This window comes from Terrapene carolina, unplaced genomic scaffold (genome assembly GCF_002925995.2).
Source record: "Terrapene carolina triunguis isolate 2854851 unplaced genomic scaffold, T_m_triunguis-2.0 Scaffold139, whole genome shotgun sequence".
Taxonomy (NCBI): domain Eukaryota; kingdom Metazoa; phylum Chordata; order Testudines; family Emydidae; genus Terrapene; species Terrapene triunguis.
In genome coordinates this window covers 14,599,997-14,612,719 of record NW_020664490.1, presented here as the reverse complement: position 1 = coordinate 14,612,719, position 12,723 = coordinate 14,599,997, and the positions used below count along the sequence as shown (strand labels likewise).

Genomic DNA, 12,723 nt, shown 5'->3' with positions numbered 1-12,723 from the left:
CACTGAAATAGGGGAGAGGGTCATTATGAAAAATTGTATATGTGTTACTTCATTTGCTAAATAATTGCCCTGTAATCAGTGATTAAGTTTGTGATTCAGTCTTCTGCTTAGTAGCAATGAATAATTGGTTTTATCTCACTTAATCAGCAGTGCCGTGGTGATAGGCTAATGTTCAAATTTAGGTCTCAGACCAGGTCTCGTGCTCTGCAAGGCTGGTTGGGGGTAGGAACCCAGCAGAGAAGCATACTGCTCAGTTCTCAGCAGATGTAACTTACACCACCATCTAACTGATTCTAAAGGAGAGACCAATAACTGGGGCCCTCTCACTTGACAGATAATTAGAGCAGTATGATACGTGTGCAATAAGAGAGAAGTTAACACCAAAGGAAAAATAAAGCTTTTATGAAGAAGTTTGTCTGGTCTACATCTGCTTATGTCTGTGTCCTGGATGTTATAAGCAGGTCAAATTGCTGCAGCCTGCAGGGAGACATTATCCCAGTAGAACCATACACTGGGGCTTGTGAGATCTCGTGCTAGAGGACGTGACTAAATAAGAGTATTGACAAAATAGATATATTATTAAAGCTGGACAAGAGTAATAGAATTATTGTGATGAAGTGAGATGGGCTATTATATTTGCTGAAACTGTGCTCGTTCATGAGTTGTTTTGCTGTTGGGCTTCATTCTAGACCATGTTGCTTTCATGCATATGTTAGCCTAGGATGTTGGTTTTGGATGAATTCATATGCAAATTCTTCTGCTGGCACACATGGTGAGATAGGTTAAACATAATATCGAGACCTTTTTATTTCCATGAGAAAGGTAGTGTGTTTTGGCAGCAGCTATGAATCACTGTAAAGCCTTTGGGGGTTATGTTGCAGGTTGGAAGCCTTAATCAAAGGTACCACTTGACAGTTTGTAGTTCAATTTATTTTTCAGAAATCTTTGTTTGAACTTCTAAAATTTATGCTAGATCACCTTTCTGAGAGTTGATTGTACCTGTGTTTTATTATTAGTGCGGTTTTACATATTTTTTATGGGTTACAGTATTTTTAATATGAAAATTCTAGTATAGAGATAAAATATTCTTTTTTATATTATATTATTCTATTATTAATGTTATTTAACGTACTTGACTTTTATGAAAATCCTGAAGGATTATCTGAAATGTTCTGAATGTAAAATAACCATTAGTTTTTTGGGGGCTTAGGTAATATAGAACTAGGTTAAGCTTTTAAACCTGACTTGCACAATTAAGAAATATTATTTTATAAATAAGGGATATATCTTTTTTTCCCCTCCTTGCTCTCTCTCTACACCTTTCCTTAGTGCCAAAATAGTGGTTCATCTTCATCCAGCTCCTTCAAACAAAGAGCCTGGCCCGTTCCAGAGCAGCAAATATTCCTACATCAAACTTTCTTTCAAAGAACATGGTCAGATTGAGGTATGTGTACATACAGTGCAATCATATAGGTGGGATGTTTTGTCACAAATATTTCTGCTCTCCCTGTATTAGTGATACTATTAAACTTGCAGTATTTGCTGTGGAACTGTGTGTGTAGGAGGCCCTGTTGTCAATTAATAAACCATCACAAGCAACTAGCATTAACCCAAACTTAATGAATGGAATTACTCCATTGCAATTCCATCCACATGGCTGGATTAACAAAATCTCATGATAACAGTAAATAACTGTTATCATGAGATTATCTATAATAACTGGATTGCTCAAATTTATTTTTAAAAAATCACCTTTGGACAGATACTGAGCCTGGAAATTTCAGCCTCATTAAGTGAAAGTTTTGGAAAGTTATGAATGTCTGGAAATGTGTTTAGAATGGAAATAAGTAATCATGCACATTTAACTAACAATTGTTACAGCTACCATTGAAATGTATATGATTGCATGGGCTGTAACATTTTTTATCCTAAAAAATGAAAAGTCCAGCATAAATGTGACGTTATGGCATTTGATATTCAGTGTAATTTGTTTTGTTGATCACTGATGTTAAAAATACTCAAAAATATTCTACAAAACTTAGATTGACTTTTTTTTAAACATATGCAGTTCTATAGACGGTTGTCAGAAGAAATGACACAGAGGAGATGGGAGAACATGCCTGTGTCTCAGACCATTCAAATTAACAGGGGTCCACAGGTACTTATTAAATCCTTGATACTCTCTTCTGTCTGTTAGACTTAGGTTCAGATCTCCAGTCTATTGTGTCCATTTTGTGCTGTCAACATAGCCATCGCCTACATCAGCTCCCCCCAACCTCTGGCATTCTGAGGTCAGAAAGGGGGCATGGCAGAGTGGAACTCCACCATGGCTGCTTTTCCACTGGCATAAACTGGAGCTGTTCTCTTGCAGTTCTCCCTTGTACTGGGGCTGAGTAGCTGGGTGTCCTCACTGCATCTGAGAAGAGCTCCAATACAGTTGGGAACCTGCCCCTTAGATTATGTAGTTAAATGCATTCAAAATAGAGTTAATATTCTTGGAATGGCACAGAAGCGAGGAAATTCTAATTTATGAGTGAGTATGGTGTTTGGTTTGATGTGCCATTTGTAGTCTTTTAATTATGCCTAGGTATTGAAACTCATGATGTAAAATAATCACATTCTGTGTAGAAACTTCTACAATATGAGACACACAAGGTAGATGAAGGATGGAGTTTCAGCCTTAATTTTACCCTTTCTTGGTTTTGTGGGTTCTAGACTCTTCCTTTAATATAGTTGCTTGGAGCCTGTGTGCGTCATATGTGTGAGTAGCTATGATTTAAATGGACAGTTTTGATTATTGGGAATATCTTCAAGATGTGTGCCTATTAGATTGCTTTCCTTCATCTGTTTCTGTATTTTGAAATTATAAACTCTTCAGGAATATCTGTATTTGGAAACTGCTGGTGACGTTTTGGGTACAGCCATCATATAAATGAGTTACAGCAGGGAGGATGGTGCTGTTGTCAAAGGTGACAGAGAATAGGAGGGGACAGAGAGAGTTGAATGTGGCAATGTTAAGTTTAAGTTGCCCATGAGACATCTATGAGAAGATGTTGAGACTGGCTGAAATACAGATTGGATGGAAATAGGTCAGGAATGGAAAGGTAGATTTGCACATATCTATGTAAAGGTGGTAGTTGAAGCCATGTGCGCGGCTGAGATTGCCCAAAGAAAAGATGTAGACCAAGAAAAGGAGGGGATCAAGGACTGAGACTTCTGGGACACAGAGAGTTGGAGAATCTAAAAGAATGAGCAGAGAGATGGTGAGAGAACCAGGAGAGGATGGAAACTCAAGGGTTTGCAAGGTTTTAAGGAAAGTACTATTGAGTGTCAAAATCAATGGGGAGGACAAGGAGAATGAGGGTGGAGTTAGAGACCTGGAGGCTAGGCCAGGAAGAGGCTGATAAATTTCATATGACTCTCCAATTTAGTAAAAGGATATCACCCCATATGTTGCATGTATGTGTCACATACTATTTGTATGACGCACTATCAATAAATGCGGTGAATGTCCAATCTCGTACCCTTCTAAATCTCCCCTCAGGGAAACCTATTCAGACTGTGATGGAACAATGGGGAGAACAGCTTCCTAAGTCCAGGATCCTCACTGAAAATGCTCTACCTCTAGGCTTGCTCCAGTTAGACTAGGGAAGCGTCAGTTTGAGCATCCCAGCTTATATCTACTGTCTGTCTATCATACAAGAGATGCTATGTTCTATATCATTATACTAACAGTTTAAATAGCGTGTTTGTCATGTAGTATTCTGTAGCAAATCTATATTCAGTGTATTTTTATTATTTGTAAAAAGTTGTTATAGATAAACTATGACCTTGATTTAAGGAATGTTATTCAGGAAATTAGATGTATTGTAGATCATTAACAATCATTACATTTTATTTAGTTCTTTGTGGGACATTTTCCTCTGTTGTAAATATAAACTCTTTCACAGGGAGGTGAGAGAACTCTTAACATTTCCTTCCTTTTCTTTTCTTTAAACTATTTTCTTTTGCAGGCAGGAAGAATAAGGGCCGTAGGAATTGTAGGTATTGAGAGGAAATTAGAAGAGAAGAGAAAAGAGACTGACAAAAACATTTCTGAGGTAAATACTGCTCAAGTTTCAAGGTCAGCCACCTGCATTCTCTCAGATTTTTTCTTCTAGATGCAGCGGGTTACTGTTTCATTGTAGAGAGTTTTAAAACTCTGAACCGATTACATGTGTGTAACTTACAGTTATGTCTGTTTAACTGGCTTATCCCAGGTGTTTAAGAATATTTCATTTAAATGCTCCCTTTCAAGAAGGACATTCATTGGCGCCAAATGCTTTCTGGGTTTATGGATTTCAATACAGTTGAAAGGCAAAGTTCAATGGCCTTTCATCGGGGGAAGCAGAACAAAGAGCCTTCTACAGAAAGGGACCAGTCCAATAAGACTATTCTCTTAGCAGATCTAATTATGGATCAGTTGAAGATTAGGTATTCATTTACCAGGTGTATAATTCAAAGGGGTTGTATATATGTAAATAATTATTACACAGTAAATGTATCTAACAGAAATTCATATTTTTAAATTTTAATTTGAGTTTATAATTATGCATGGCAAAGTGTTCAATAATCAGATGTCAGAGTAATTTCTGCAAAAATATTGGCCAAAGAGAAAACAACCGCTTCTCCCCAAAACAGTCCCATAGTTGAATTTGAGATATTACATGTACAACAGAAGCTTATTCCTCCCCTCCCCACCTCATTCTCTTCCTCTCCTTAAAATCCTTTCGACCAGTGTTTCTCAACCTTTTTGATACAGGGACTGGCTTGCTGCCTTCCTCAACTGTGTCAGGGAGATCTCAGGGACTGGCACTGGTCCACAGACCAGTAGCTGAGAAACACTGCTTTCGACACTATATCTAATGGAGCAGTCCCGAGATTGCAAATAAAGAGAAGATTATACCGGTTTTGTCACAGTAATAGAGATGGATTTGAAACATCAAGAAATCCTCATAAATTAACTATAACAGATTCATTCAGATGGCAACTGTTTGTATCACAACATTGCAAAATAAAAAAAAGACCTCACGGATCCAGTTTACAGGAAATTTGTACCTGCTTTGTGAACACTTTTACTGTGATCTTTCAATTATTACTAGCATTAAAGGTGTTTTTTTTTTTTTTAATTGTTTGCTCTGTTTTTCCGCCTATTTATGAAGCAGGTAATGAATGAAGTTACTTGTGTATATAATTCAAAAGGTATTGTCTGGTTATTTTTTCCTCACTGACTTTGTCAGAGAGTAAAAGAAATCCATTTGTGTGAGTTGTATGAGCAAAGGAAAAACGTGATTTGTGAAATCCTGCCTTCCCCCAGCTTTAAATGTTATAAATGACTTAATTTCAAAAGTGGTGCCCTGGGTTCCACGAAAAGGTTTCCTGCATCTGCTGTTCGCTGCTGATAAGAATCCAGTTCTTTAGCCTTTTGTTTATCTGAGGAAGTTCCTGTTAGGTGTGTGCACATTCCCCTTTGTTTCCAGGCCTGCCCTGAGTGAATCGGTCAGAGGAGGAACTATACACAACATGCTATTTATTTAGCTAAGTCAAGGATTTTTTTTTAATGGGTGATGTTTTCATGCATGTTGTTGAGATTGGAGTTAAACCAGTAAAAGCCTAGATATAAAAACTTTTTGTTTGTTGATATTAAAATTCAATATGGTAGAAGCTCCTTAATTCATGCTAGTGCCTGAGAGACACATTATGAATTTACTGAATTTGGCAAATTATCAAGTATGTCAACAAATACTTTTAAAAGAAAAGACACTGTATCACAAATATCTGTGCTCTGACAATGGTAATTCATTATTCTATGGGAATGTATTATAATTTTTTTAACACTCCATATTAAATTTTTGCCAAGATGTATGGGGAGTGATTGTCATTTGACTACAGTAACTCCCCACTTAACGTCCTCTCGCTTAACATTGTTTCGATCTTACGTCCCTGCTCAATTACAGAACATGCTCCATTTAAAGTTGTGCAATGCTTCGCTATAACGTCGTTTGGCTGCCTGCTTTATCCACAGCTGGCAGCCCCCCACCCCCCCCCCCCCCCCCCCCCCCCCCCACAACGCCTCCCGCCCACCGGCAGACCCCGCGGATCAGCACCTTCTCCTGCCCGCGGCAATCAGCTGGCTTGCAGTGTTCAGGAGGGAGAGGGGAGGAGCGAGGACTCGGCACGCAGGCTCCCCCTCCCTCGCCTGCCTCCCGAATGCCACAAACCAGCTGATTGCCAGGGGCAGGAGGAAGGGGAGGGAGGGGGGAGCCTGCGCACCAAGTCCTCGCTCCTCCCTGCTCCCTCCTGCCCCCTGAATGTCACAAGCCAGCTGATTGCCGCGGGCAGGAGGGAGGGGGGAGGAGCGAGGATGCGGCGCACCTCCGCCCTCCCTCCCCTGCCTCCTGCCCGTGGCAATCAGCTGGCTTGCGGTGTTCAGGAGGTAGGGGAGGGAGGGGGAACCTGCGCGCCGTGATTGCCGCGGGCAAGAGGCAGGGGAGGGAGGGGGAGGAGCGAGGACGCAGCATGCGGAGTAAAGGGGGGGAGGGAAAAAGAGGCGGGTTAAGGGTGGGGGCTTGGGGGAAGGGGTGGCGTGGGTGGGCTGAGGGTTGAGCCCCCCGCCCCTGGTGCTTGCAGAGTAGGGGAAGCTGCCGCTGCTGCTGCGCAACATGCTTCTCCTAGCCTACAGCACCTTCAGCCTCCTTACCTGCCTCATTGTCTCCAGTGCCAGTGGGCTGTGCCTGTGTGGGGTAAGGCGGGGGCACCTCCCAACTATAGTACTGTACTGTATGGCAAAAAAAAATGTCCCTGGAACCTAACCCCCCCATTTACAGTCATTCTGATGGGGAAACTGGTTTCACTTAAAGTCGCATTTTTCAGGAACATAACTACAACGTTAAGTGAGGAGTTATTGTATGTGGACTAGCAAGAGACAAGCTGGGTGAGGTAATATCTTTTATTGGACCAACTTCTGTTGGTGAAAAAGACAAGCTTTTGAGTTACACACAGAACTCTTCTTCAGGATTATCAAGAGTCTACTGCGTAGATCTTTAAATTAAATAGAAGCCATGCTTTTGTTACCTTCAGATTAGACTATTAAATCGTTGATAGCTTGGGACCATAGGCTGGCTACATTTGCGGTCTGTAGAGGTGTTCCAGCTGGGTTGCCCTCTTTATAAAAGGGAGGTGCTGCCCTCACGATCTAGCTGTGATGGTTCTAGGGTTCTGGGACTCCCCACATGCATTCACACACACACTTGGTCCAAAATAATCTAAATTAGTGACCACCTGGACACATTGCAAAAGCCATTTATTAGAGAGATTTTGAAGGAGGGTTGAGGGTATGTCCCTGAGATGGTAAAAGTGCCTTTCTGTGGCATTGATATATTGACAGGCTAAATTCACTTTTTTCATGTGTATGATTATTTTTATGCTGCTGGGTGGTCATTGTTATGTAACTGTAAGTCTGCTTACTTGTTAACACACTGAGAGCATTTGTTTGTTTTTTATTGTTGAAATAAAATATGAAAAAAGTGAAAGGCTTATCTGGTGTTACGTGCTCCATATAGCAATTTTTATATTTGAGGACGTCACAGCTTTATTAAAGTAACTTGTATTTTAAAAATCCTGAAATAAATCATTGTCCTGTGATGGAAATCCAAAATTTTACATGTTTTTGTGGAAAAGTTCCATAAAAGTTCATTGTAGTAAAAATCTGATACTTTATAGAAATATTTTAATTTCCCCCTGCTTTTATCAGATCTAGCAAGTACGGCTTATATCACAGGTACCTTTTATCTAATAATCCATCTCATAAGCCTGATTTCAAACAAGCCTTAATTGGGATCTTGTTTTGTGTCAGCATAATTTAGCTCAGTTAGACATCTATGTACCTAATTGCTTCTGAGAATCAAGTATTTGGATGCATAAATTTTCCCCACAAATAATTTTCAAAGCTTTATGTCTTGTCAATTCAGAGTGGTGTGAAACGAACCTAGCAATCCATCTCCCTTGTTATTTCCAAATAAACTGTGATCTTGCCTGCTATCTTAGCAACGCCTACTGATGAAGACAGAATTGTGATGTCACTATGAGCATTTCCACAGTTGTACTGTGGGCTCTCCACTGGCCAAAATTAGATTATTGGTGTGTGTGTGTGTGTGTATGTATATAGGTATGAATAAAAAAATACACCTAACGTTTTTAGGAAGAAGGGGTAAACTTGATTAATTTAATTTATTTCAACTCCCAGTCCTTTATCTCCCAGCTCTGTTATTTACATTTTGTAAATCAGTATTAAGTAGAAATTAGTATGTGTGTTCCATGCAGGAAACCATAGAATTGTTTTATTTTCCTGTATACTTTCTGTTGTCCTTGTCTTGTCTGATTTTGATTATAAGCTCTCTGGGAAGGAAAAGTGCCTGTTTGTAAACCAGAGCATGAATTTCAAACTCTAAATGTTTGAAATGAAAACATGCTGGTCTAAAGCATTAGGTGCCCTAATATTGTTCAGAATTCTTGGAGTTTGGGAAGATCATTGGAAAAATTACTTCATTTAATTTCTTTAGGCAGACTATATTATAATGTCAATTTTTCATTTTAGGCTTTTGAAGATCTCAGCAAGTTAATGGAAAAGGTATGGGATGTGACATTTACCAGCACATCTATCTACATTTATACCAGTTATCTAACTTTTAACCAACATGTCTGAATACACTGCTGAAATCTGACATATTTGTGTGTGTTTTGGTAGGCTAAGGAAATGGTGGAGTTATCCAAATCAATAGCTAACAAAATTAAAGAAAAACAAGGTGACATCACGGAAGATGAGGTAAATATGCTTTCTTTCTGGATTTGACAAAAAAGTATTTTGTGAAATATCACTGTGTAAACTAAACAGCTATTGTGATGATATTCATAATGTAAGTAAATAATATTTTACTAATGTCCCGTTGTTTCTTAACTTTTATTTAATGAAAAGCTTTCTTTATACAATATATCCGAGCAGTGGGGAGAGAAGACAGTCTGTCCGTCTGAGACCTTGTTTCAAAAATAACTAGTATGAAGTGATTACAGGATGTGCATGTCTCTTCCCCACTTAGTTTACTTTAAAAGGGGTCAGAAATGCTGGCTCCATTAACTAGAAGACGACAATTTTCTGGTTTTCTTTTGGAGATTTCAGTGTCCCTTATAAATTTCTGAAGACTTGTGTACAGCTTGCTACCATTTTGATAAATTTATATTCTGCCCAATAGTTGGCATTGTGTTTTTTCAAATCTCCCAAAAGGCATTGAAGTCTACTATAAAAATAAAAGTGTAAAAGATTTTTTTAAAAATAGAACTGTGAAATGACTGATGCAACTTACTTTTCTTTTTATGTAGACTATCAGGTTTAAGTCTTATCTGTTGAGCATGGGTATAGCTAACCCAGTTACCAGGGAAACACATGGATCTGGCACACATTACCATATGCAACTGGCAAAACAACTAGCTGGAATACTACAGGCACCACTAGAGGTAAAGCACCTGAGATACTCTTTTTGTGCATGTAGATGAGTTTTTAATGCAATGCATTTCAGTATCATGGACCTTGACAATGTCTCTCTTCAAGATCTAAGACTTCAGTAATGCAACCTCCAATTCAGCTTTTAAGAACATTTATTCTCTTTCTCAGCAGAAATATCTAAAAGGAATTATGGGAATTTATATTTGCAGTAATGATTTCTCATCTTCCACATAACAGAGTTTGTGTGATAGTTCTTCACAGGTCTGAATTAGCAGTCTCTTTTCCTGGTGACTGTGGCTACAGAATTTACCCCTTGCCACAGAATTGTGCTTCTGAATCTAAGCTATTATTTTAAAAAATATGTTTCTGATCTATATGGTTGCAATGCTAACTTTGAATAAATGAATAATCCATAAACCAATTAAGAGTTGTCTTCCTTGACTCAAAAGTATGAGCAGCCCCATTAAGCACAATGGATTGCTAACTCTGAAACCTACAAATAACAGTTTCAATGTAAACTTCATATATATCACTGCTATAATGCTGGCTACTATACAGATTTTATTATCAATTTTTCTATTTAATTCAATAAAATTTCAGTTTTTAATTTATCTGAAGCTTGCCTCTTTGAAAAAGAATGTGCACATTCAATATGTATGTGAAACTCACATACTATCTCTTTAGATTTTTTTTACCTTACATTATGACCCTGTAAGTTCGAAAAACAGAAGCTTGATAAATTGGTTAATAGATTTAATATAATGAAATTCCATGTACTTTTACTCTAACGTGTATTTTAACCTTGAAATAATTCACAATTCTTGAATTTTAGAATTAATATTCTGCAATTTGAAATTATTAAAGAAAATTACAGTTTGAACACTGACCTATATTTTAGATATCATTGGTCTTGTCTGTGTAGGTTTTTAAATCAAGCTCATAGTTTATCTTCTCTGCTTTAATATGTCACGTGTTGCTTAAAACTTTCATCCATCCAAATGTTTTATTATATGCAAAATAGTGTGCTCTGTGTTCTAGGTTAATACTATTTCACTTATTGGCCTCATGTTTCCACAGGAACGAGGGGGAATAATGTCACTTACAGAGGTGTATTGTCTAGTAAACCGGGCTCGGGGATTGGAGGTAAGGGACTGATTCTGTGGTATTCTTTGACAAAATCTGCTTGAGAAGGTACTTTAAAGAAAGAAATGTCAAACAAATCTTTAACTGTCCACCACATGCAGTCCAACTGCTTAAAATGATGGATGAATTGCTGTTCTTGTAATGGAAAATGGAGCTTGGGGGGGGGGGGGGTTCTCCCTTCCCTTCTCCCTCCCCCTGCTAATATTTAATCTTTAGCCATCTTCCATAGTATGTCATTCTGATGTGCCACTCCTGTAGTACCAATAAAGGAGGATGAGAGCTAGCATAAGAAAATGAAACATACAAAAACAGGCAAAATAACAGGAGGGACAGACACAGAAATAATAAAAGTGGGGTGGGGGAACCAGTAATCAAATAAATTACCTGAAGAGAGAAGTCATGAACAGAGTAATGTAGAGAAGAATAAGAAGAGAACAGAAAATGGAGTGTAAGGGTGAGAGAAGGCTGCAGGACATGGGGTGGGGGGGAGGGGAAGATGAAAGGTGAAAATGCAATCTTGCACTACATCGTTGCTTGTTCTGTTATTTTTTTCATCTGTAGTTGTCTGTTTTGCTTCTGTGTGTGTGTGTGTGTGTGATATACTGTGTATTTAACATGTAAAATGTGAGTAAATATGTTCTTGTTTTTAAATAGTTGCTCTCTCCAGAAGATTTAGTAAATGCTTGTAAGATGCTAGTGGCACTGAAATTACCCCTAAGGTAAGAGTCCTTCATGTGCATTTCTAAATAAATTGTCAACTGTGGACCCTTGAGTCCCTTGCACAGACACAGTCTTGTGAAATGCCTTACCTTCCAAAATCCATTTTAATGTAAAATGTGAACCTATTTCTGTGTGTTACTTAATCTTCTAAGAGGTCAGTCAGTATTCATTCAATTTCCTATGTAATTTCCTTTAAGTTCATAAACATCACTTGTCTGTTGATCCAACTTACAAGGACCCTCTTGCTGTACTTTGTGAGCACCTTGCACTCTTTAATATATGTTTATCCTCATAACACCCCTGTGAGATAGGTAAGGATTGCCTCCATTTTAGGAATGAGGAACTGAGGCACTGAGAAACTAAGTTATTTGCCCAAGGTCACACAGGTAATGAGGAGGGAATTGAACCCAGATTTCTAATGTCCCAGAGTTGCACCCTACCTATTGGACCATCCTTCCTTTCCACAGATGTGACCTTCAGAAATAGTTTCACAGGGTCTTTCTTCAGGTGCAGTTAATAACACTAACACATACATATGTCCACCATTGTTTTACAGCATGAACAGAATTTACTTATGTTTCATGCAAAACTAAATTATGTGATCCCTAAAAAATACAATTTAAGTTCCTGGGGTTTTATCTGCCAAACGTATATTTTCAGGATGTGAAAATAAAACCACTTTGGTGCATCGCTAATATCTTTGTTCACTTTGTTCAGTTAATTATTCTTCTGTTTTCATTTGTGAAGATTCAGCAGTTGATTTTTATGTTCAGTTTCGCTTTTTCAATTTTTTTCTTTTAGTTATTACAATAGATTGGTTGACATGTTATCACGTTAGATGTATGAAACTAAGAGACTGCTAAAATACACACGTTTTTCCGTTGTTGATTTGCAGATTTGGGTTTTTTTTGTCTTTTCCCTTTGATTTTTAGGCTTCGTCTATTTGACAGCGGTGTAATGGTGATTGAGCTCCAGTCCCACAATGAAGAGGAAATGGTGGCTTCTGCTTTAGAGACAGTATGTGAACTTCATTTCCTCCAGTAATCTGTCTGTAGGGAAACTTAGACACATTAGGTGTAAAACTTGAGGTACAGGATTTCCTTTTGAGCTTTTGAAATACAAAATTTTCCACTTCCAAAATCCTAAAACAATATTTTGTACTTAAATAGCATTTTTCATCTTCAGAGAGCTGTACACACATTCATCTTAGGGCAGGTCTACACTACCACTTAAGTCACTCTAACTTACATCGCTTAGGGATGTGAAAAACCCCGCATGTCCGTCCCGTCCCATCGTGTCCTCTTCCCCCCCCCCCCGCCAAC

The 12,723-nt window shown here is 38.4% G+C and overlaps 1 protein-coding gene across 1 annotated transcript in view; it reads left to right on the top strand.

The window, feature by feature from the left end:
* LOC113406781 (vacuolar protein-sorting-associated protein 36) overlaps positions 1-12,723 on the top strand; it is a 23,218-nt gene that overhangs the window by 7,349 nt on the left and 3,146 nt on the right. Inside the window, exons 4-12 of the mRNA XM_026653478.1 lie at positions 1,330-1,444; positions 2,069-2,158; positions 4,014-4,100; positions 8,636-8,668; positions 8,786-8,863; positions 9,415-9,549; positions 10,616-10,681; positions 11,336-11,400; positions 12,334-12,418. Coding sequence (XP_026509263.1) covers positions 1,330-1,444; positions 2,069-2,158; positions 4,014-4,100; positions 8,636-8,668; positions 8,786-8,863; positions 9,415-9,549; positions 10,616-10,681; positions 11,336-11,400; positions 12,334-12,418 — 754 coding nt within the window. The remainder of the gene's footprint in view (positions 1-1,329; positions 1,445-2,068; positions 2,159-4,013; positions 4,101-8,635; positions 8,669-8,785; positions 8,864-9,414; positions 9,550-10,615; positions 10,682-11,335; positions 11,401-12,333; positions 12,419-12,723) is intronic.